The 23,408-nt window shown below is 38.4% G+C and overlaps 1 protein-coding gene across 1 annotated transcript; it reads right to left on the bottom strand.

The window, feature by feature from the left end:
* Positions 1-568: 568 nt before the first annotated feature.
* Positions 569-23,018, bottom strand: LOC144639635 (protein NDRG1-like). The gene is made up of 15 exons (XM_078498928.1): positions 22,865-23,018; positions 22,746-22,781; positions 22,471-22,558; positions 20,645-20,736; positions 19,992-20,020; positions 16,263-16,325; positions 14,140-14,200; positions 13,258-13,347; positions 11,858-11,935; positions 11,428-11,531; positions 8,106-8,147; positions 3,359-3,416; positions 2,082-2,180; positions 1,709-1,760; positions 569-1,127 (listed from the first exon to the last, which is right to left on the bottom strand). The coding sequence occupies exons 1-15, from the start codon at positions 22,892-22,894 to the stop codon at positions 1,042-1,044; spliced, it is 1,008 nt and encodes a 335-aa protein (XP_078355054.1). The 5' UTR covers positions 22,895-23,018; the 3' UTR covers positions 569-1,041.
* Between the last annotated feature and the right edge of the window lie 390 nt (positions 23,019-23,408).

The following is a 23,408-nucleotide window of genomic DNA, read 5'->3' as shown; positions in this document are numbered from 1 at the left end:
GGTCCTTCCCGCTGGAAAAATTTCGGAAAGAATGTAATATCTTCAGAGGTGTTGCCCTTTTCTCGTTTTTTCAAAATGGGCGAAATATCACTGCACCATTTTGCACTAATATCATACTCCTCGGTGAAAATTATCAAATGGTACACACTCGTCCCGTACCATTATTTGTTGAAACATCGTAGTTTCATTTGCCAGGAAATTCTTGTCGCTTTTTCCACACAACTGAGAAGCGCTCCAGATTGCCCTCTTTCTTCCCTCTTACCGCGCCTTTCTTCACCCGCCCCTCACTCGGTCGACACCTCGTGCATTTTTGAACTGGGATTTGCGAGCCATGACAAAATCTGCTGCTAGTTTGGAACCTCAGAATTTCATATCCACATCTGCTGGCGGATTTTACCCGCAAAAGGAAAGAAACTCGGTATGTTAGGAAAACGTTTCAAAGGAGAACCTACTCAGCGCTTCTCAGTAGTATGAAATTAAGGACTTGTTTGCTTAATTCAAAGTTTGCCTCTCATGAGGGCAATACTGCATACGATTTGAATAATGTTTAAGAAACAACAAGGAATGATAAAAGAATTATGACAAATTTTATTGTATATCCACGAGTAAAGTGACTGTAAAAATAGACAGCATCGATGAAAAAGACAAAGAAGATTTTAAATCTCTCATTCTCAACAAGTTGCTATCAAGTGTTTTTCATTTGTGAAAATGACCAAGAAAACACCTTTAAATCCATAACAGAGTGCAAAAACTTGCAACACAGTAATGTTAGCATTACCGCTGAGAAAAACCATGTTACATCATTTCCTTTCATACATTTAAGTTATATCAATTCAGTACAATCTTGTGGAATGATCTTTACAAATCATCTTATCGAAATCCAATCCACGGTTTAATAGTAACACTTATTATCCACGTAGTATATCGTCGGCTAAAAACAGTCAATGTAGATGAGTTAAAATCCTTCTTGACATTCCACCACTCAAAAATCTATATACTGAAGAGGAAGTCATCAAAACACACCCAGGTTTGTCGGTGTAATTAATCCTCACTCATGGACTGGGTTCTAGATCCAGATGATGACGTAGAACTGGTTCGAGACATTGAGCGCGTGCGCAGTGTTGGGACTGAAAAGAAAAAAAAAATAGTAGTATAAGGTGTTGCTTGGCCCTTTTTTCGCTCCTTTTTACCAAGGCAGTACAAGATTTTTTTGTCACATCCAGATTTGGGTCGTCACGCAATGCTTCTGGAGAAGCGTCGCGTGTCCACCCAAAAAAGGCCTGCGAAGGAGACTATAGCTGTACTCACAATAGACGTTAACTTAACTCAATTAACACATAATTGAGTTATCATGCTTCATTTATCCGCTGCAATGGAAACAGGCCGACTCTGAGGTGGGTTATCATGCAATAACACACTATCAGTTCAAATAGCTCCCACCCTTTCCGATGATTCCCGGAAATCCTATTTTGACATCATAAGTTTGGACTCTTCGTACCACAATGGTCCGCCATTTGGAGCGAAGTCGTTAAGTTCAAGGATCGCCAACTTAACTATGAGTCGACTCCTGGGAAGCTGCAAAACATTTCATTCTGCCCACTCTAAATTTATACTAAAACAAGTACAGGTTGCTGCATCTGATCAAACTGTCACAACAAAATGTTTGCAACTTGTGTCTCAAAGAAAACTTGCGAAATATAAATCTTACCCAGCCCTAGTCCTTGAATAAACAGAAGCAACCCCTCTGCCATCTTTTCAGGCTGCAAATGGAGAAAAACATGCTGCAATGATTTTTAATGACCACGAAATTAAATGTACAAAGAATATTTTCCACGTTGCAAAAACACTATTGTGAATACTTGTGTCCTTGCCCTGACAAAATTATCTATTACTCTTCTACCCATCACTTTACACTGCAAGTAAAATTAACTTAATATATGCAGTCAGTTCATTTAGTCAGTATACATTCTCTTCAATGGACGCTACTTCTCTTCACGTTACATCTGTTGTTTTTTTCCTATCAGTTGTTTACTGTGTGCTGAATCGTAGGACAGTTAATACAACCATCACATGCTGTATACCTTTTCTTCCAAGACACTAGCTCCACAGTCAGGAGTGAGCAGACTCTTGATTTTCACATCTGTGTGCTTCAGTACATCGCCATAATAAAATTTCTCCTCCTACAGAGCACAATCACAAGGTGATAAAAGTTTACTACAACGGAACTTAAAATAAATCTAAAAATACACCATAATTACAAGCTTACGAACAGACTGTAATATGGAAAGACATGGTAAAAAAAGTCATACCAAAAGTCATACCAAATAATTATTTTATCGACTAATCGACATCATTATTTTACGTAACTTAAATTATATCTGTAGGATTATTTAAGAAAATTAGTAATAGTAATTGGACTGAGTGGAGTACAATTCAGGGAGTAATCGGGCGAGTAATTTCAAAATCGGCCGAGCGCGCAGCGCGAGACCGATTTGAAATTACGAGCACGATTACTCTCTTAATCAAAACTATAGCAAAATTCTCGAACGTGATTGGTTATCAGCAGCCCGATTTGAGCACTAATAGGACAGTGTACGCGTCATGCTTGTAATTGGACAGTGTAATAGGACAGTGTACGCGTCATGCCTGTGTAATTGGACAGTACGCGTCATTTTGCGCGCGCTGTTGTTGTGCATTTCGTGGAGTAGACTGTTATGTTTTTCAATATATTTATAATGGAGTTTAACCGAAGATAAGTTTAATTTGTTTCTCAAATTTTGTCATAGTTTTGATTAATTGGTAACTGAACTTTGTGTCATCCAATTCTGTCTGTAATCATACTCGTGATTAAACAAATCGGACTCCCGCTTCGCGGTCGTCCGATTTTGTTAATCACTCGTATGATTACAGACCGAATTGGACTCCACTCAGTCCTATTACCATTATAAATTGTACGACACGAGGTCCAATTACTAATTAATCGTGTCAATAACATAATTCGAGGTTAGGAAGTCTTTAGGAACCTTTTCTGTAAGAAAAAGTCAAAGGTAAATTCAATTGGTTGCACACAAAGTTAGAAAACAGCAAGAAAAAAACCATTCGAATGCGCGTGATTGACGCGCGGATGGCGTAGGTGTCCAATTACAGGTATCCAATTTGAAGTTGCTCAAATTGGATACCTGTAATTGGACACCCACGTGATCACGCGTCAATTACGCGACAAATAGGCGCGCGCAGAACCAATCAAAATCGAGAATTTTGTTATAGATACGATTAATTACGGAATTCTTATTATTGTGCACTGACTTCAATAAACAATTTTCTGACACATATGACAACATCAGTAAAGAGCACTTACCGTATTTTTTCGATGAGGAGAATGTTCTCCAGTCACCACAAGCACGCCTGTCTTTGCACTGCAACAAATACAATATGACAATGAGTGGATAGTAGTGTTCTTCTTGCACATCAATATTCTTTTGGCTCATCAAACAATCTTATATTTTCAAAAGAGAATAAAAGATTGTCTGCACAACATCTTAAACAACTGATGTACCATTTTTTACTTAATCAGAAGACTACTTGCTCTGTTTCTATCAGCTTTGATAGTTGACTCAGGGCTTCACCCCTACCTACTATTCTCAGTACCGGAAATAAAACAAGAATATTTCCATAACAATAGATATCCCACAATCCTTAGCGTTGTATATATTACCGCCTTTCTTTGTATTGTGTACATTTGTCAAACAACATCTCAGAGTAAAGACAGCGATATTTTGGCTCCGTTGTGCACGCGTCATTGCCTCCGCCGCTTATTCAGCACTCATACATGTGCGTCTAACCGAAGTTCGAAGAGAAAAGCTTTTGCAGAATGTGCCAGACTTTCCAGCCGCTGATTAATGCTCCACCCATAGAAAATCCTGGCGCTGCACACGTTGCTCCTTTTCTTGAGGTAATTTGTCTTGCTTTCTTGAGTTGTTGTTCAGTCATTCGTTCCGGTTTTGTATTTAATGCATGGTTTTACATGTGCACTGAGATAGGCTTGGTGCTTGTGAGACAAGTGCGTGAGTGGTTCGGCCACCGCACAAGAGTTATGAAAATGGAAGAATATGTGCGTGAGTGGTTCGGCCACCGCACAAGAGTTATGAAAATGGAAGAATATGTGCATGAGTGGTTCGGCCACCCCACAAGAGTTATGAAAATGGAAGAATATGTGCGTGAGTGGCTCGGCCACCGCACAAGAGTTATAAAAATGGAAGAATATGTGTGTGAGTGGTTCAGCCACCGCACAAGAGTTATGAAAATCGAAGAATATGTGTGTGAGTGGTTCGGCCACCGCACAAGAGTTATGAAAATGGAAGAATATGTGCGTTAGTGGCTCGGCCACCGCACTGGAAATGACAAAATATGCGCGTGAGTGGTACTTCAGTTTTTAAAATGGAAGAATATCTGTGTGGACGGCTTTTACCGCACTACTGTTTTGTAAATGGAAGGATATATGCGTGAGGGATTTTGTAACTAGCATAATGTATTATATGCTCTTGGGCGAAAGTTTTTTCGCAAGGTCCTTTCAAGTCGGTTCTTTAGTCGGTTCTTTCTGCCGCCAATGTTGAATGGTAATTTTGATCGCTTCAATATTTAGATACACGTATGGCGTTGTTTTTAAAAGTCAACGTTTTTCTTTGCGTTTTCCACTCCGGCGGTGTATTCTTAATTTGTAGCACCTCGAATTAGAAGCCTTTTGTGCCTTTTAGCCATTTGGGGCTGTACAAAGAATATATTTGCACGCCGATAACTGGCGTTTGTCAATGGCGACTGGATATTTTTGTTTTTCTTTCTTTACATGGCCAGGCTAATTTGGGCGTTGAAGCGTTTTATAAAAAACTTTAAAAAATTTAAAGTGAAAAGTAAGACCAATTCCGTGGGTCTAGCTTTACAGGCCGCAATGATCTCGCGTTGCAGCAACAGTTTTGCGCTTTTCGGGCTACTTTGTTTTTTGTCTCTCTTTCTATTTGTCGTTTTTTCTTTTGGTACCAGTTTAGGTTGAATGTGGCTTGAAACAGGGGTAAAACTCTCCTCCCGGTTTATCTGGGTCAGGCTGTCATTCCTCCTTTTCTGGTGGCCATAGTATCCGTGGTTTCTTCTTTCCTTCTTTACTTTTTTCTTTTTTTTTTCGGTGTGTTTCATTTCCTCCCATTTATTTTTTCTATTGTAGAGGAAGCGAAGGATGCTACCTCCTAGTTTGCTCATGTACTTTTGATCCGACACCATGCTTTCAAGTTTTGCATTCCAGGGTCTCCTATTGGGTAACCATGGATATGTGGCTACTTAATTGAGGAATGACAGCTCCCTGTTGCTCAGGATATTGGTGCTTTTTATTAACAGTGCGAAAGCATTAGGCGTTTTACTCCAGCCTTTCCACGTTAACCTTTTTTCTTTGGAGAATGGGAGAATAGACTGGATTTAGGCCGGTCTTCTTTGGAGTTATGACTGTTTAGCGGTCAAGCTGGTGGATTTGGGGACCATTTTCACCCTTCCATATCTCATTGTTATATTCATGTGTATTGTAGGTAGTGAGAATATTGTACTATTCTCAGTACCGGAAATAAAACAAGAATATTTCCATAACAATAGATATCCCACAATCCTTAGCGTTGTATATATTACCGCCTTTCTTTGTATTGTGTACATTTGTCAAACAACATCTCAGAGTAAAGACAGCGACCCACCCACCCACGCCCCTGGCCATGACGCGGTGCACTACCTTCAATGCATGTGAGTATAACGCTGTCCACTCCTGTGGACAGGGACCATTTTCACCCTTCCATATCTCATTGTTATATTCATGTGTATTGTAGGTAGTGAGAATATTGTACTATTTAGCAATTATTGGATGAGGCTGAGTATGATATAAAGAATTATGCAGATCGAGGAGGGTAACACCCTCCGAGATCTGCATAATTCTTCATATCATACGAAAGCCAAATTCAATAATTGTTTTATTATTCATTCAAAATATTTCCAGAGCTCCAAATGCACAAAATGAATTTAATAGGGTTTTGACAGTAGGCAAAGTACACAAATACACAACAACGTTCGCTTTTAAATTTGATTTAAACTTCAAAAACTCTACTCCCCTTCGTTGCTTTTTCCGTGTTTTGACTTTCCTTGTCTTCTAAGGGACGGTTCATTTTTTATGAGATGGGGGGGGGGCTGGTGGGATTTGAGGGGGGCCATCCGAAAAAATTTGGCTTTAAAGGGGGGGCCAGCCAAAAAAATATGGTCTGTAAGGGGGGGTCACTAAATATAATTGTACTTTTAAGTGTTGTAAAGAGGCTTCTGTAAGAGTAAAAAAAAATTTCCCAGAATGCCCAAAATAACATTCCTGAGGTTCTCAAAATTCAATTTTTCCCGGGGGAGCATGCCCCCGAACCCCCCTACTTTGTTATGTACCAAATGCCATTAACTCAACCCAACAGCTTATTGGTTACAAGTGCAGACAACCCATACTAACAGACGACATCCACAATAAACAGTTGAGGCAATGCCAGCTATGTGGGATGTGTTTTTTGTACACTGATAAATTCTTTATTCACAAGGCTCGATATATTTTAATTTCACTTGATTGTTTTTTTTTGTTTTTTGTTTTTTTTGGGGGGGGGTCATCTAAAAAAATTTTGATTTCGAGGGGGGCCAGGCAAAAATTTTCGATGAAGAAGGGGGGCCATTATATATAACAGTGACTATCTATCAAATCCCACCAGCCCCCCCCCCCTACCCCATAAAAAATGAACGGTCCCTAATAACTTTAAATGTTACCTCTTCGTAATACTCAAATCTAGCGGCCATTTCCCGCTTTCAACCTGCTGCTCGGCAGCAAAGCGGTTCAGTCGCGTGACGTCAGCGGTTCTTGGGAACGAGGTTGCGATCGGATAATCATCCTGGGAACGAGGTCGCGATCCAATAATTTTTCACATTGGACGGTTGCGATCCAATAATTGGAATTTCTTTCAAATTTGGTTGGCGCTAACCGAATAGCTGGAATTAGCCAGGGATCGAAAGCCAATCAGAAACACAGAAATATTTTGAATGAATAATAACAGTCATTACAGTTCACCGCTATACTCATTTTCTCTGATTCTGATTGGTTTAAATTGATCACGTGACGCGCAAGTGTTCATCCATGGAGAGCACTTTCAGCCCATAGTGCCCGTCCGAGGAAAATACCCAGCTGCCAAGTACTCGTCTGTTAAAATTTTTTGCAAACAAGCAAGCCCACAGACAGAAAAACATCACCAAATTCACTGCATTGTTTATTTATTTAAATTTCACCAAAGGCACAGTACAGTACAATTAAAAAAAAAACGTTTCCATTAGTAGACCTCGCCATAAGCCTCCTTTTAATTTCAATTTGTTTTGGCGTGAAAATGATCACAAAGTTGGCGCCAATTTTTTAAATTAATATGGAAGATTTTTTGACTGTTTCTGAAAGAACATGTCGCAAAGATCCTCAAACTGAAAAAATATCTGAAATATGTCAATCAAATACGTCTTATCTAAGTTATGGTGCACTGAAGCTTGAATTTTCCGCCATTAAGCTATTTTTAGTAACAAAATGACAGGAAATTCAAACTTCAATTAGCCATAACTTTTGATTAGATTGACATATTTCAGAAATGTTTTCAATTACTTGATCTTTGTGACAAGTCTGTTCAGAAACTGTCATAAAATGTTCCATAATTATTAATTTAAAAAAATTTGGCACCAACTTTGTAACATCATTTTCCCACTAAAAAAATTAAACTTCAAAAAACAAAAAACAATTTTTCGGAATGAAGAGTTCTATATTTACGCAAAGTTTCAGATAATCAACATCAAAAACGAAAAAGGTGCATGAAGGTGAGCGGTTATGGGTCACTTTGTGCCCACCGTGATGATAAGTGTATTTTAATATTTTCAATTACCACGCTAACATGTATTTCCCAAAGCTTTTGCTAAGAAACATCTTTTGTTTCTTAGTTCATCAAAGAGATTTATCAAGGGTCTTTTAAGAAAGTATTAAAACAAAGTGATAATTAAGTCTTGATTAATGAAATCCCACTTACTCAAGCTTGTGACCCCTGAGGTCCTTCATCAGATCACTACGCCTGAAAGCAAGAATCCGTAAGTTAATAAGTAAACTTCAATTACAAAAAGGTGCAGTAAGAGTATTTAATTTATTATTTAAGTATATAACACTTATTTACCCTTTATCATTACAATGTATACATTGTTAAGTAGAAGGGGCAATAAATAAATAAGTTGCATTTCCAACTAAATGCATGGTTGCCACAGACATCAGTTTTCACAATTCCCTGACTATTCCCTAACATTTCCTTAACAAAATAAATACAAAATGTCGCATACAGTAGCAGCCTCCAGCCTCCATTTCCAGGCAAAAAAAACATGGCTGAAATCATTGACCTGACATCAGCAGCATCAGCAGTGTTCCAATTTTTCCTGATTTTTTTTTCCAAAATGTCAATTTTCCCTAACTCAATATAAAATTCACTCACTGACTTTTCCCTGACCTTGAAGAATTTTATTTTTCCTGACCATTTCCTGACCTGTGGCAACCTTGAAATGCTTTCCTTTGGCAACTAAAACTTTCTTTTCAGTTGAAAGTTTGTAAATTTCAATAGTTTTTTGTCTTGCTTGTTACAAAAGTTTTCAGAATGTGTCGACAATATACTGCCAAATTTATCTTCATCATTCACAAGATTCGCTCAATCAGACACCATTACAGCGGTTTCTTTGTAAATATGAACAGTTGCTGGCGCATAGGGCCCCTCCCACTCACAAACAAACATGGTAGTTTGCTCCTATCACATGTGTTGCGCGTTTCTAGAGCCTTATCCGCCATTTTAAATGCCATCTTATTTCGACTGTTTTCAATTGTGGCAGGCAATCCAAGCGTATCCTTGCGTACACAGTATATTTACATCTTAAACTACCATCAAAGTCTTAATATATTATATGTGCTTCATTTTGAGCGTTTATTTTATTGGTTTCTTTTAATTTGTTTGTAAGTGGGATGCTGGATGGCATCTCGCGTTCCAAAGCGTGGTCGGCCGAAACCACCAAACAAACAAAAAGAATTCTTTCACGGCAATCAACGTTCGACGTCTGTAATCAAAAGCAAGATAGTCTTGGCATCAAAGGGCTTAGTTACACAGTCGAACCTCGATTATCGGGACTCGTTGGGACTAGGCTAAATAGTCCAGATAATCGAGAGTCCGGATAATCGAAAGTATGAATGTTTATGAGCCAAAAATCACCCAGGGCATCTGACAGGATGCGGTGATGCGGATCCGCATAGTTCGCTAACTTTCGAATCCTCTGCATCTTCGGCGCATTTTTCCACATTAATCAGAGAAAAAAAAGAAAAGTTGCTTCATAATAGCGATAAATCAGCTGTTAACCATCCTCACAAACAAAAATTCCGAAGACACTGATCATTTTGAGGCAGTTTTTCTCCGAAAAAGGCGACGAAAACACGCCGATTCGTTTGCAAACAATTTGAAACCTCCAGGCGTTCCATGAGTCTTTTTGTGATGGGCCTGGTGTCTAGACGTGGTGCTAATGTACAGTGTCGACTGATCGAACTTTCTAAGATGTTTTTCACTTCATAGAAGGATTTAAACATTCTGAATTTTGCCATTTTGCCTTGTAAACTTTAGTATAATACAAGTAAGCAATCAAAGAGCTCTTCGAGCCACGACTGAATTTTTTGCTAAGTTTAAAAGTTTAGTTTTCATTCCTTGAAAATTTATGAGCAGCAAGGTGATTCAAACATTCCCTTGATGCACATGATAACAGATAAACGGCGGAATGTCGATTACATTGATATACGATATTTTCGTCTCACGTGACTAATTACGACTAAGTAGCACAGTAGGGTAGGCAACTGACTGATGAGTTCGAGTCCCAGAGGAGAGAGTTATTTTCTTTTTTCCTTTTTTTTTCTTTTTTTAACCCATAGCACTAAAATAGTTTGTTTATTATATCGCTCCGTAGGTATGCATTGCAGAATAATTTACATGTAGGCTATTAAGTAATAACGCTGTAAAACAAAAATATAATAGACTGATTCAGGTACAAATGTAATATTGTGCTGTTTCATCTGAAAAGCTTTCCCTTTTCTTGGGAACAAGCAGCCACGCACTCGATTTTAGCCAACGCTCTGGTTTCAAGATAGATCCATCGCTTATGAAGCTAATGTGAAATCCGATTTAGTTTTCGAATGCTCCTACATTCGACTACATGTACTACGCTAGCTCGAAAGATAGACACGAAAGTCATCGATCGATTAATGCTGATTAATGGCTCTCAATGTTCACTTTTTTGGCGGTCGATTACTTAATTCTACACGTAATTGTCAGCCATATTTTGTTTCTTTGCATCTGGTTTTTCTTGTAAACCCCTTTAAAATTAAAAGACCACCTTTATACGGCCGCCTTGCTACACTCTTTCTACAAGTATATCTGCTGGTCAGCGGAGTTGCAATGAGAAGTCTACAGATGATGGACCAACCGACCAACCATGGCTACCCACAACAATACTCCTGAATAAATTCAGTCGTAAAAACAGAAAGCAAATTTATTTGTGTGAATGTTTTAATGGCTAGTGGAAACTGAATAAGGAAGTTGCCTGCCGAAGTATTAAATGTTGTTCGATTGGAAACTACACATCAAACGTTTTCCAATGTTTTTTGACAGGTAAACGACCTTGAAATAACGTTCAAATTGTCAAAGAACTTAGTTATATCTGGTCTTGAATGTGACTAATTATTATTTATAAAAAAATTGGGACCAGAGAGGGAAGTCCGGATAATCGAGAAATCCGGATAATCGAGGTCCGGATAATCGAGGTTCGACTGTAGCCAGTTTGCAGAAATATGACACTTGTTTTATTCTTACAAGCCGATTTTTAGTTCTACATTTGCATATGCTAGAGCACTCAAGTGCGGCATTTCGAGAAGGACAACTAGCAGATTAAGCCGTTCTCTTTTGACTCCACGTAATCTTGCAAGAACAAGTGTTACAAAGGAAAAAGGAACACGAATACTCTATAACAAAAGAAAAGATTTTGAATAGTAAGCTAAGAGAAAATTATTTCATTCCTTAGCACTTGAATGAAGTCCACCGAAGAGGCAAATATTGAAGCAATCGCTTCTCCGCTCTCATTTTAATAAAACAAAAGCCTTGTTAAGCATTTGATAAGTAATTTATGTTTCTGGCAACTATGTTTCGAACTTGAAACTATCTTTTTGTAATTTGCTGCAAAATGTGCCTTTTTTTGTATAATATTGAGCCATGTATCATGAGGTGTTAAAAAATCCAATAACATTGGGTAAGTTGTCAATCATTGACTGGGCTATCTTCTTACCCTGTGTATGCTTTAACAAATGCCGCCACATTGTGTGCATTCATGTTCTCCTTGACATCCTCCACAAATTGGTCCACCATTTCCATTGTAGGCTTTCCAGTGTCCTTCAAACACACACAAAATATTACCTTCATCTGGAAATTTCTACACATTTCGCAGTATGTCAATTAAGAAAATCATAGGACAAAGGGTTCACATACAAGACTTCAGGTATTTGGTGCAAAGCATCCAGAAAACCAACAAGCAACTGTACCAGTTACAAAAGTGCTTCAAAGAGAAAATGCGTGAAACAGGCACTCTGATTTTTGTCTATTTTATCAAAAGCTCAGCTGAAATACTTTATTTCATGAATATAATTCATTATTGGAAAGGTGACCTTCAAGAAAAATCTCAGACTCAGTTATTGTGAAACAGCTGATTTTGTGCTTACCCTCTCAAAATGATGCCACATGAGGTAGTTTACAGTTCCTGCTGTGAATCCTTTCTTGTCCAGTTGGTGTGTTTTTATCTTCAAAGCAACAAAACATTAAATTTTGTCAGAAGGCTGGAGGCAAAGAAACGGTCAAATGAGTTAAGCTGTTAGTCACTTATCAAAATATGTCATAGCCTGCATGCAGGCTCTCTATTCGGGGGCAACATGAATATATTATTATTGAATCTTCGAGCGCCAAAGGCGCGATCCCGCGAGTGCCAAAGGCGCGAGTGTGTGGGCGAAGCGAGCCCCCAGAGGGAGAGCTTGCGCGTAAGCCATTGAATTTCAAATCCGGCCCCTCGAAATGTGACAACTTGTTGACAACTCGCTACGCTTCCGGTGTCGATATATCGATCGATGGCTCTTCATAGATCGATCGAGCGCTCGCGCATTTATTTTGAAAAAAGTTGTAAACAAACAAAGTGAATGATGCTGCATCTGCAAGTGTACATTTTTGGTAAAATGTGGAACTGGTAAATAGGTTCGCATGTAAGCGGAAAATTTATTTGAAGCGTCATATCGCGATGGGAGCCGCGGACAAATGATGACAGATGTACGAACAAATTTAAAAAAATGCAAATATTAACTGCGAACTGACGCTTGTAACGCCGGTTAAATCTCGCAAAGCAACACAGTTCAACCCATCGATTGTCCCTCCTTTACCTGGTCTTCAATTATGCTGGAAAGTGGGCATATTTCTAAAACGATAGTGTCTAAGAGTCGCTCGTAGACTTTCTTCTCTGCCATTGCCACTGCAAAGAGTTGAAATATGAAGCAATATTGCCGTAACCGGTGTGCATAAATGCAAAAACATCTCGTCCTTCTAGAAGACAATTTACCGCATCTTCCTGTTCTTGTTTTAAGTTAAGGAGATCGTTAGAATCAAGCGAAAGTTTCCAAAATGCTTCATGAACGCTGCTGAACGAACTCGCGTGCCTATTCACGGACACGGGCCGTAGTTGATTTGGCTTTGATATGGACTATGGTTTTTCTCACATTTATTGAGCCTGTCATTTTTGACCAATCAGAGTGCTGCCTTCGTGGACGAACGCGCCGGATTTGAAATTCAATGGCGTGCGTGCAGGCTCTCAATTTTGGTCGTGGGCTCGCTTCGCTCGCCGACTCGCGCCTTCGACACTCGCGGGAGAGTTCAAAATTCACGTTGCTCCCGATAGAGAGCCTGCTTGCAGGCTAAATATGTCAGAAAACAGCTGATGGGCCACTAGGCTGCAGTACAGGCTTTACCTTTAATTACACTTTTCTGGTAGAAAACAAAACTGCTTAGGTCAAATCACAGGCTTCTGTCTCCCAGGAGATTTATTTGCTACTCGTTTGTTGATGGATATCTCCCCACTCACCTTTCCCTCTCCCCATTCTTTGACGCTAGCTGAAGAAATCCCTGGCTCTACAACAATCAATCCAGCAACTTTGTCTCCCCATTTCGATACCTGGAAGAAGAATTAACTACCGGTAAGTAATTACAAGTCTTGTACCAAATGGTCATTATCCTCATCCTACTCAAAGTCCACTGTGGGTTTAGCAACCATCAAATACAAAATTTCTTGGTGAATTTGTCAAAAGGGATAGTAAAATCCCAGCTTGCTGCAGCTGGTTAATGTGCATGAAACTGGGTCAGAAATGTTTCTTCTAAAAAACACTTGCCTTAAGGTTCCATTGGCACTGGGAGGCACAGTGGCCTAATGGTTAGTCCGCTGAGCAGCCCAGGTGCCAGGCCTGGTCAGGGTCACTGTGTTGTGTTCTTGGGCAAGACACTTTACTCTCATAGTGCCTCTCTCCACCCAGGTGTATAAATGGGTACCAGCGAAAAAATGCTGGGATGGGGGACTCTGTGATGGACTACCATCCCATTCAGTGGGGAGTAGAAATACTCCTAGCCGCTAAATGCTAATAGAAACTGGGATAAGCTCCAGCAAGTATGGGCCACTTGGCTCTAGGCTTCCCCCCTTCCATTGGCACTGGAATATTGCTGTCTGGATTTATATTAAAACTGAATAAAATAATGGACTGTGTGAATCTGTTTTTAAAACCCATTTTAATGCTAATGGTGTCTTCTTGAAACATCAAATCATTTTGAAACCATATCATTTAGGTAGTTACACATCAGTTTTCTATCAACTTATGCATAACTAAAATATATTTCCCTTGAAACACATTTGATAAGCAAATACAGTGACCCATGCCTTTTATTCTAGCCCTACAAAGCAAGAACCAATGCTTACAGCCAATTCTGTAAGAACATTTGCTCCAGCACCCACTCCAAAACAAACCACATCAGTTAAACTGCAACAAAAAATAATACTACCATTAGAAACATAACTCAGGCAGTACTGTTCCTGTTTCTAGTACCACCAATTAACTATCACATTCAACGTTACCAATAATTACCCTTATTGTTTTAATTAATACATTTCTTACAATTCTTCCAGGAAGAATTAGGGTCTCAAATTACAACACATTTTTCACAGCAGTTGTTAAAAATGGAGGTGAGATTCTCAAACCATTCTGTTAATGGCAGGTTCCTCTGCTACTATTATATACTCTTCCCTATAAATAATATGCATTAACAAAGAAAAAGCCCAGGTTTAATCCCTCGACTCGAAACTGAAGATCGCAGCTTGAAAATTAAAGCCATTGACCCCGAGACTCAATACTCTTAGAAGTTTTTTAGTTTGGGGGAATCGAGGATTGAGTCAAGTTGCTTGAGTTTCAAGTGACTGTCAGCTTACATTGTACCAGTACTGAACCAAACTTTACACCTTAGCAAACAATGATAAGGCAGGGAACGAGAGCTGTTTTGGCTGTGAAGAGACAATTAATCCCCAATCAACATTTTACTTTTACTGGTGCATATGCTTTCTGTGGCGAGAAAGTGAACTTAGGGTGAGACAAAAATGAAAAACTCAGCTTGCCCCACGGGCAAGCTGTTATTTCACCTTACTAGCCCGAAGCTTTGAGGAGCTAGCCCGATAGTAATTTGCATAATTAATTTTATGCAAATGTGCATGGACATGGTACAAGACCTGTACTTACAAAAGTTAAAATTGTTCTAATTTTGAAGACCATAAAATTGCAAAAAAAACAAAAACAAAAATAAACTAAAACACTTACTACAAGCCTTAAAACAAACACAATATATTAGATTTTGTGGCAACTAACTTTGTAGCTAATGTGAAGGATCCTTGATAGCCATGCATTTCAAGGGACATAATCCATATGCATACATGATACACCCAATGCTCAAACGTTTGCAAAGGATTCTGGGGCAAATTCAAACACAGTGTCGCCATTGGCAAGTTTTCGGAAGTGATGGACTATTTTACAGCAAAGCAAAAGGGTGGATTGGAGCAATATGACTTCTTTTCTTATTTTGATTGTTTAAAAAGCAAAGATTTTCCAATATGATTTCAGGAAGGACTAAATACCTGAAAAAATGGCTGTTACAGTCGAAGCTCTCTTAACGGACACTCTCGTAAGCGGACAGCTCTACTTACGGCCACCTTGTTGGAAACCCCGTTTTTACTCCCATACAAACTCTGTATTTTTACATTCTCGTAAGCGGACATTCCCGTAAGCGGCCGCGGACACTTTACGAGATTACGACTTAGACTTTTTCTTTATTTTTAAGCTCCCGTAAGCGGACACCGCAAAGAAAATCATATAAAAAATCTCTGTATCTTGTATTAATCAATCAACTTCACATCGCCGTTCGTCACAATGATTTTACTGTAATTACAGTACCATATTTCAGTGTTTGTTTTGTCGTCATCCACGTCCGGTTACATTTCAAAACACCACTAAGTTGCATATTACCATTATGTTAGCTGGGCAAGCTCCCGTAAGCGGCCATCTATCCCCTACACCTCTAGTGGCCGCTTACAAGAACCATTCTCGTAAGCGGCCAGCTCCAGTTGCGGACACTTTTTTCGTGTCCCGAGGGTGTCCGCTTATGAGAGCTTCGACTGTATTCATCTTTACACCGAGAAATGTAGTCGCCACATTGGCGACTTAATTAAAGTTTTAAGTCACCAAGTTGCCATAAGGTAAAAAACAATGTTGCTTGCCCGTTGGGCAACCCGGGATCAGATCACTAGCCCCGGGCTATCGGACAGCACTTTTGTCGCGCCCTGAACATTCCAGAAAAATATTACCTCTTTAAATTCATACCTTTATGATTCTTAAATTGGACCCATTAAAGTTCTCAAAAATATTACAAAAATAATCAACAACTTTGTCCAGTGGTATGGCAACAAAATCCCAACCCACATAATAATGAACCTGCCAGGCATTGACTGACCTCTTACATGTATAAGAATTAACAAGAAAAATACACTATGCAACTTACTTGAAATGATCGATCACATTACCAACCATCTCTCCCAGTTTTTTCATAGTTGGATATTGATAACTAAAAATAAAAGTTTCCAAGAATCTAAGAATACATCCACATAAACATTGTGATTTAATTTTTTTATATTTTGGGTTTTGAACAAAGGGAGGAAATTTCACTAGTCTAAAAGCAAACTTAAGGTTACACAATACCTTCCCCGGTGTACTTCAGAAAAACATTCAGACCTGTGGTGTTTTTGACAAAACTACCACAATCTATAATTAGTAGAAAGGTTATGAACCATAGAATTCAAAAAAAAAATATCCACTGTTTTGGTCATGCCTTTCTTGAGAAGAAAGAAGCCAGTAACAAAAACAACTGAGTGTCATTCTGCTGAATTAATCGGGTATCAAACACGACTACTGTCACAAAAGTACTACACAGTGCTAATCAGCAAGCATCAATTTCTCAAAGCGTGTCAGGGTTTTTCTGTGTTCTTAATGGTTATCTTTTTAAAGACCTGCAAAGCTATAGTATCAAATAATTTGCCGGCACTGTTGCAAGAGAACATCCAAAATAAAAAAAATGTTTTGGCCAAAATTCTACATACCGGTACCCTATACTCTTTCAGGACTGACTTTTCTGTTGACCTTGTCCCCTGCAGTGCGGCATTTTTTTCACAGAGTGTCGAATCAAACAGTCACGCATCATATCCAACAATATCTTTCATTCTACTTAAGTAATTTACTTACTATTTTCAGGTGTTGTAACTAACTTAATTCTTTATCAGAAAAAGCACCTTTTCACAAATTCATTGCATTTTGGTCCTTTTACCAATTTGGTTTGCCATCTGATAGCTTCCTTCCCAAGCATAAAGGTTGAAACCATTGTTTTGCAATAGCCGTGTCTTAAATACTCAATCTGTTCATTGAAATCGCTTGATTTGTAAACCGAAACTAATATATTCTTGGCAAAAGTCAGCTAGAATCTTCTCCGAAGCACTGCTCAATTGAAAATCGCTCATTCAATGCCATGTTTATATATCCTTTAGCTGTAAACAGCAACATCGTAACATGAACTTGTCAATAATCCCCTCCATTATATGCAAACGGCAAAATATTGTGCTCGTCACACTTTCAAGTTCTCCAAGAGGGTATATGAAGTAATTATTGATCATAGCGTCCCTATTGAAGACAATTTCGAAAGGTAATCTGGGATTGTTTATCATGTCGAGTTTTCTCGACAACCGCACCGAATGAGTTAAGAGATGGTATTCTTGCAAAAAATTAATTGCAAGATTTTGCCACTTGAAGATTTGTTAACAATGTATGTCACGCCTTTACTTGGATATTTGTCAACAGAATATGCTGCCAGCCAATGAAATGCTGGCATTCCTAGCCTTCAAAGCAAGCAAAATGATTTTCCCAGGAACTCCAAGGCAATAATAGTGCAACAGTCATGAATGTTGTCTTTGTTGAACTTCAATGTGCATTTTTGCAATCTTCCCTTCTTGTGAGAAACGGAAAAAACCAAAAGTAAAGAGCAAGGCACTCTACAAAAAGGGAAGCATCAAAAGCAACCTGTAGTTCAATTTCTAGGAAGTAGACATTAGATTTCTATTGAGGAGAGACCAACATTTGGCACTTATATTCAAAATCCACATTCATCTATATTTGGTTTTAATTCAACAGAATCTCGAGGAAAGTTGCAAGCGATGTAAGGCGTGGACAACGCCCATGTCGCACACAATATATAATATACCGTTCTTGGGCAGTCATGCTAACGGTAAGAATCAGTAATAACATAGGCTAATCAACAAAACAATCTTATCACTTGTATTAAAGAGACAGTTTTATCAGCCATCATTTTTCTTTCTTTAAATTATGATGGATTGGCAGATTTGCAAACCCCTATTTACCCCCTCGAGAATGAAAGACTACATGTAGCAGCGAATTGATTCAAGAAGCAAATAAAAAGAAGCAAGTGAAATCGCTTGTAAACAAAAATGCTAATGCTAATGATTTCACATGATGGCTCTTGACTTTACGGCTCCCTCTGCATTTTCCCTTTCACAAATGCTCAGACTACAAATCCTGTTGTTTAACCCATTGACGCCTGAAGGTTTTACGCACGCACCCACCCCCTAAATACCTGGCTATTTTACGGCATTGAACGCAATCGCACGAGTGGAAAAAATAAACCATATGCGCAGCAAATTCAGACAAACCATTAGTTTCTGAAGTAAACTTTTATTCAAACTAGACATGTTGAAATACCAATTTATGACTAAAAGAGATTCCCAGCATTGATAACTTGATCCCAAACGAAATTACAAGACAGCGATAAATTTTATTCACTTCCGCGCGTAATTTTGGAGCTCGCAAAAACACGTAGACTTTGTGCAAATTCTTAAGAAAAATCGTAAAATAGTCGGGTGAAAGATAGGTTTTCAATCTGTTCAACTGACACTGTCATTAATTCAATAACACGGAGCTTGTTTCTCGGTGCAGAAAAGCGGTAATTCGAGATGATAAATTATCTTCAAATCACGGCGGCGTGAAAAAGCATAAACAACGCTTTCAAAATTACAGAATTCCGACCACTAACTTAACTCTAGCACCGCTTTCTACGCGTTCCTTTAATTTTAATGTTAATAAACATACTCCTTGGTATATTCTGAAGCACTGTTGTAATTTTCTAAAGCGATAGACATAATTCAAAGCAAAGCGGAGCTAAACAATGAAGAAGCAAGTCTCTCAAAAAATAGGTGTCAGATAACAACACGTGCACAACAAATCTGTTTGCCTTCATAAGCCTAAAATTCCGCACTCAAAATTGATAAATGACAAAAACTTGAAAGAAACTTTGTTTAGAATTGGTTTTCAGTTAGGGTGAAGCCAAGAAATATGTTCACAAGCGTCAAAATATCGATATTTTTCGACCCGTGCTGTACTGCACGGCAGAATTAATTATCCACATGTTCAAGTCGAAGGCAAAGTTTTAATTTTAGCAGATGGCTTTGGAGTCAATTGTACACTTCATGGATCTACCGATCCTTCAAAAAATTACATTCAAATTCGAAGCAATAACAGTACAGTACCATTTCGTTCTCAGAAGTCTTGAGAAGCTACATTTAGGCCGTGTTCAAGCCTGTGATTTGAATTCAAAACGCACTTGTAAGCGCCATTACACCATGTCTTCGCGGCCGTGGAAGGAAAGATAAATCCTTCATCAACAAGGTTTTAGCACACTGTACTCCATGGTTTTCCGTTTTAGGGCCACTTGAATATTCTATAGTGTTTCTTCTTTTCTTTTTAAGTCTCAAAGATGGTATTTTTTGTGTTCAAAATCAAAAACAAGGCCTTGGAAGTTTGTAAATACGTGCCGCCCGGCGCCATGATTTTCTTGTACATTTTCAACCCACGAAATAAGACAAAAAAACCCTCTTTCTAGGACCCCAAGAGTTCCCTAAAAATATGCGCAGAAAGCAGATTCTGATTGGTTTATTTGCCCTTATTATCTATAGAACAATAGGAGAAACAAAAAGTCTCCAGGGAGGGAGGGAAAGGGCATTTGTCACAAAGCAGTTTTTACGGGCGGTAACGGGCGGCACAGGCATTAAAGGGGTGGTTTTCACACGGGCGGTTACAGGCGGCACAGGCGCCAATGGGTTAAGGGGGGTCCTTCTTTAAGGTCATAATAATTTTCTCAATTTTTTGGAATAAGATGTTTTTATATACTTACTCAGGTGCCAGGTTTTCTGCCTTGCTTTCCTGAATAAAACAGATGATTGTCAAGTTTAACTACGAGTTCCATGTAGCTCTTCCCAGGTATATTAACCTCAACCTTAACCTCAATTTGATTGTGTCTAGACAAATTCCCTTCCCAAAACACACACAAAGGAAAAAATATAAAAAATAATAACACTGCATATGGATAGTGAAGATTTGTAATGATTCCAAACAGTTATTTGTTCTAAAAAGGTTTCAAAATCAATATTTTTGATGGTAATTAACTATATTGCACCTACATTTCCTGATGGTTAACACAATGTAAACAGTGAACTGACTTTGTATAAAGATGTTATTTGTCTGATGTTACAGCCAGTAACTGGGTTAATGGCTGGATTACTTCTTGACATACACATGTAACTTACAGTAGCCAAACACATTGTCACCTTTACATTTATCAGAATTATTTAGTTTATTGCTTATTGCTCTATTTACCAATGACAAAAGAATTTCAGTGAAGCTTATATCAATAAAATATTTCTGAAATTCAAGGTTCTTAGCAAACACTTTGTTGAAGTAAATTGTGCCACTGATAATCTAAAAACAGTCATCACAGTCATTTTTTAGTAGGAGACATAAGTTAAATAACAGGTTGTTAAGTTTTACCTGGCCTGGTGCATCGACATGGTAAATAATAAAGCGATCCAGCAGGCCCACAATATCTTCATGTTGGAAGAACCTCTCAAAGCATGTTTTATCTAAAGACAGAAATTTTTGCGAATAAGTGCAAATCTCAAGTCTAACAACATTACACGTAAGCGTCTATGACGACGATATGAATCCAAACTATCTGAAAATGACACCTAATTTTATATAGCCAATGTACTGTTTTCAACTCAGCAGATGCATTACAAGTTAACATGTAATAAAAGTGCACAATAACATTGCTTGTTTCATCCAACGTTTGGGAAAAAAAACTGTAAAGGAAACAAGGCCAGACCTGCAAAGCATGCTTCTCACAAAAGATTAAAAAAATCTGGTTCCACTATTTTACATACTCAAACAGCCAATTGAAGACCCTGTTACAGCTGATGGACCACAGATCAGCTTAATTTTCCCCAATTAGATTTGTTATACTACATCAGAACTTTGGATACCAGTGCAAGTGCTTGCACTATATATAGAGAGTAGCAAAAGGGGGGATCATGATTCCCTTTCACGCACAAATTTTAGCCAAATTCATGTGTTGCGTATACTTAAAACAGCAGAATTCATGAATCACGTGTCTTTTTAGCTATTTTCACACACCACAGACTAATTTTTGCCCTATTTTCATGCGTCACGGTTTAATTTTTGCCCTTTTCACGAGTCACGCATAAACCCTTTGCTACCCTCTATATAGGCTTGAGTATATCAAATGGTTAATCATTACAAGATTCCACTTTAAGCATGGGATTTTATAACTTATGTTTTAACATTCAGAAGGTTGTATATTCCCAGAAGAGTTGTAACCCACCAAATATCAGTTGCATCCAAACTGACCATTTGATTATGCATCCTAAAGTTAAAGCCTTGACCGCTCATGTAGATTTGAATACAATTCAAAACAGATAGTCGATCCTTTCATAAATAATGAAGTTGAATATCCATAACATATCTTATAAGAGACTGAAAGTTCTCATTCAGGAAATGGATACTGCATTTCTGCCATATTATTTCCAACTATAAACATTTAATGTTATTTAGGTCATAATTGACCACGAACTGGCACAAAAGTGTGCATACATTAAGCTTATAATTTATTGCGAACATCAGAACTGAATGCAAGATGGTGCAATATAAGAAATAGTCCATGCATATTTTGATCGCAAAATAGACATCTTGGCCATCAGTGAGCTCATTCTGTTCCAGATATTCGACCAACCTCAGAAATAATTTGTTATAAACCGAATATTTTTCTCATTAAAATAGCCTTGTCGATTTCTCCGATAATTCCAAAACACGCCTCCATTTTAACTTACAGTACATGGCCGATTGAATCTCGAGGCAAAGACGGTTAATACTCGAAACCAAAAAATAGAAAACTAGAAAACCACAAGATCTATTAAAAACGTTTTAAATAGTACAAAGCTTCAATTCTCATCTTCACTTGCTCATTGCACATAACACCGGTAAAATATAATGCAGCAAAACCACAAACCCAAAACAACAAGAAAAGCAACACATGTTCGGCGCCTACATGTACCTTCTCTGACAAGATTCGTTTGAAGTCACCTTTTTATGTGGGTGTATGATAATTAATTGCCAAAGTGTAAGCCTACGTGACTGATGAATGCTGTTACTCATTATAGCCTTTGTCGCATTTACGAAAATAGCGTCGCGCTCTTTGTTTTGGGCATATGCGATATGGTGGCTTGCTGTTTCAACTGCATGGATCACCGATGCAAATAAACAAGAATAATATGCAGTCATTCAACAGTAATCTCACTTACGATTCATTCCAACATCGTGGAATGTTATCATTACTTCCTTCTTCTTAATGTTTTCCTTCTCGTCCTGTTTATCCTTGGAGTCTTCGCCCTGGGCAGGTCGAAGGAAGGTCAAGTTAGTGCATAAGTATTAAACAGAACTACACTGTTATAGTATGCAGAAATCACAAAAAGTAATCCCGATCTTCCATAGATTGCAGGATACATGATACACTTCTGGTTAATACAGCCCGAATAACACGATGGATAAGTCACATAAAACAAAAAGTAAAACGTACCACGACAAACACGGTCAAGTCGCCAACTTTCTCCACCTACAAAATGGATCGAAAAACGACATGAGAACAGTTGCACATTGTGCAAACGGCAAATGCTTGAGAAGCGAACATTAACGTACCCTTTCTGTAGTTTGACGTTCCTCTGCCATTTCCTAACGAAATTACGCCTAAATAATGACCTAGAAGGATAAAATTCAATCAAAATCCTGCATCCACATGCACGCTGCAAACTACTCCCTCAGCAAGGTTGTTCAGCGATCAAATAACAAAGCGAGGAACAAGGGTCCAACTGGAACTGACCAATCACAGCACAGTACAGAAATCGCTGACCAATCGGTCCCGCAGCACTGCAGTAGGTCGATCGCCGGCGGTGTATGCAGAAGGAAACCCAAGCGTAAAAATAAAAGTTTGTAAGGAACGATAAATTATAAAACAGAAACGAAATCACTCAATGAAGTATTAAAAAACGTTACTTGGTGTTTGTTTCTATCTGTTTGTAGGCCAATCTCTCGGACTGCAAGGAAACACGATGGAAGGATTTTAAACAACACCAATCACATGTCTAATGTTTTGGTGATTTCACTTTGGTTTATTGATAACAATCTTGGGTTCAAAATTCCTTACAAACTTTTATATTACGTTTAGATTTCCATTGTCTTTTAT

This window comes from Oculina patagonica, chromosome 2 (genome assembly GCF_052425735.1).
Source record: "Oculina patagonica isolate OP01 chromosome 2, crgOcupat, whole genome shotgun sequence".
NCBI lineage: Eukaryota > Metazoa > Cnidaria > Anthozoa > Scleractinia > Oculinidae > Oculina > Oculina patagonica.
The sequence above is the reverse complement of the archived record's forward strand: the minus strand, read 5'-3'. Positions and strand labels throughout refer to the sequence as shown.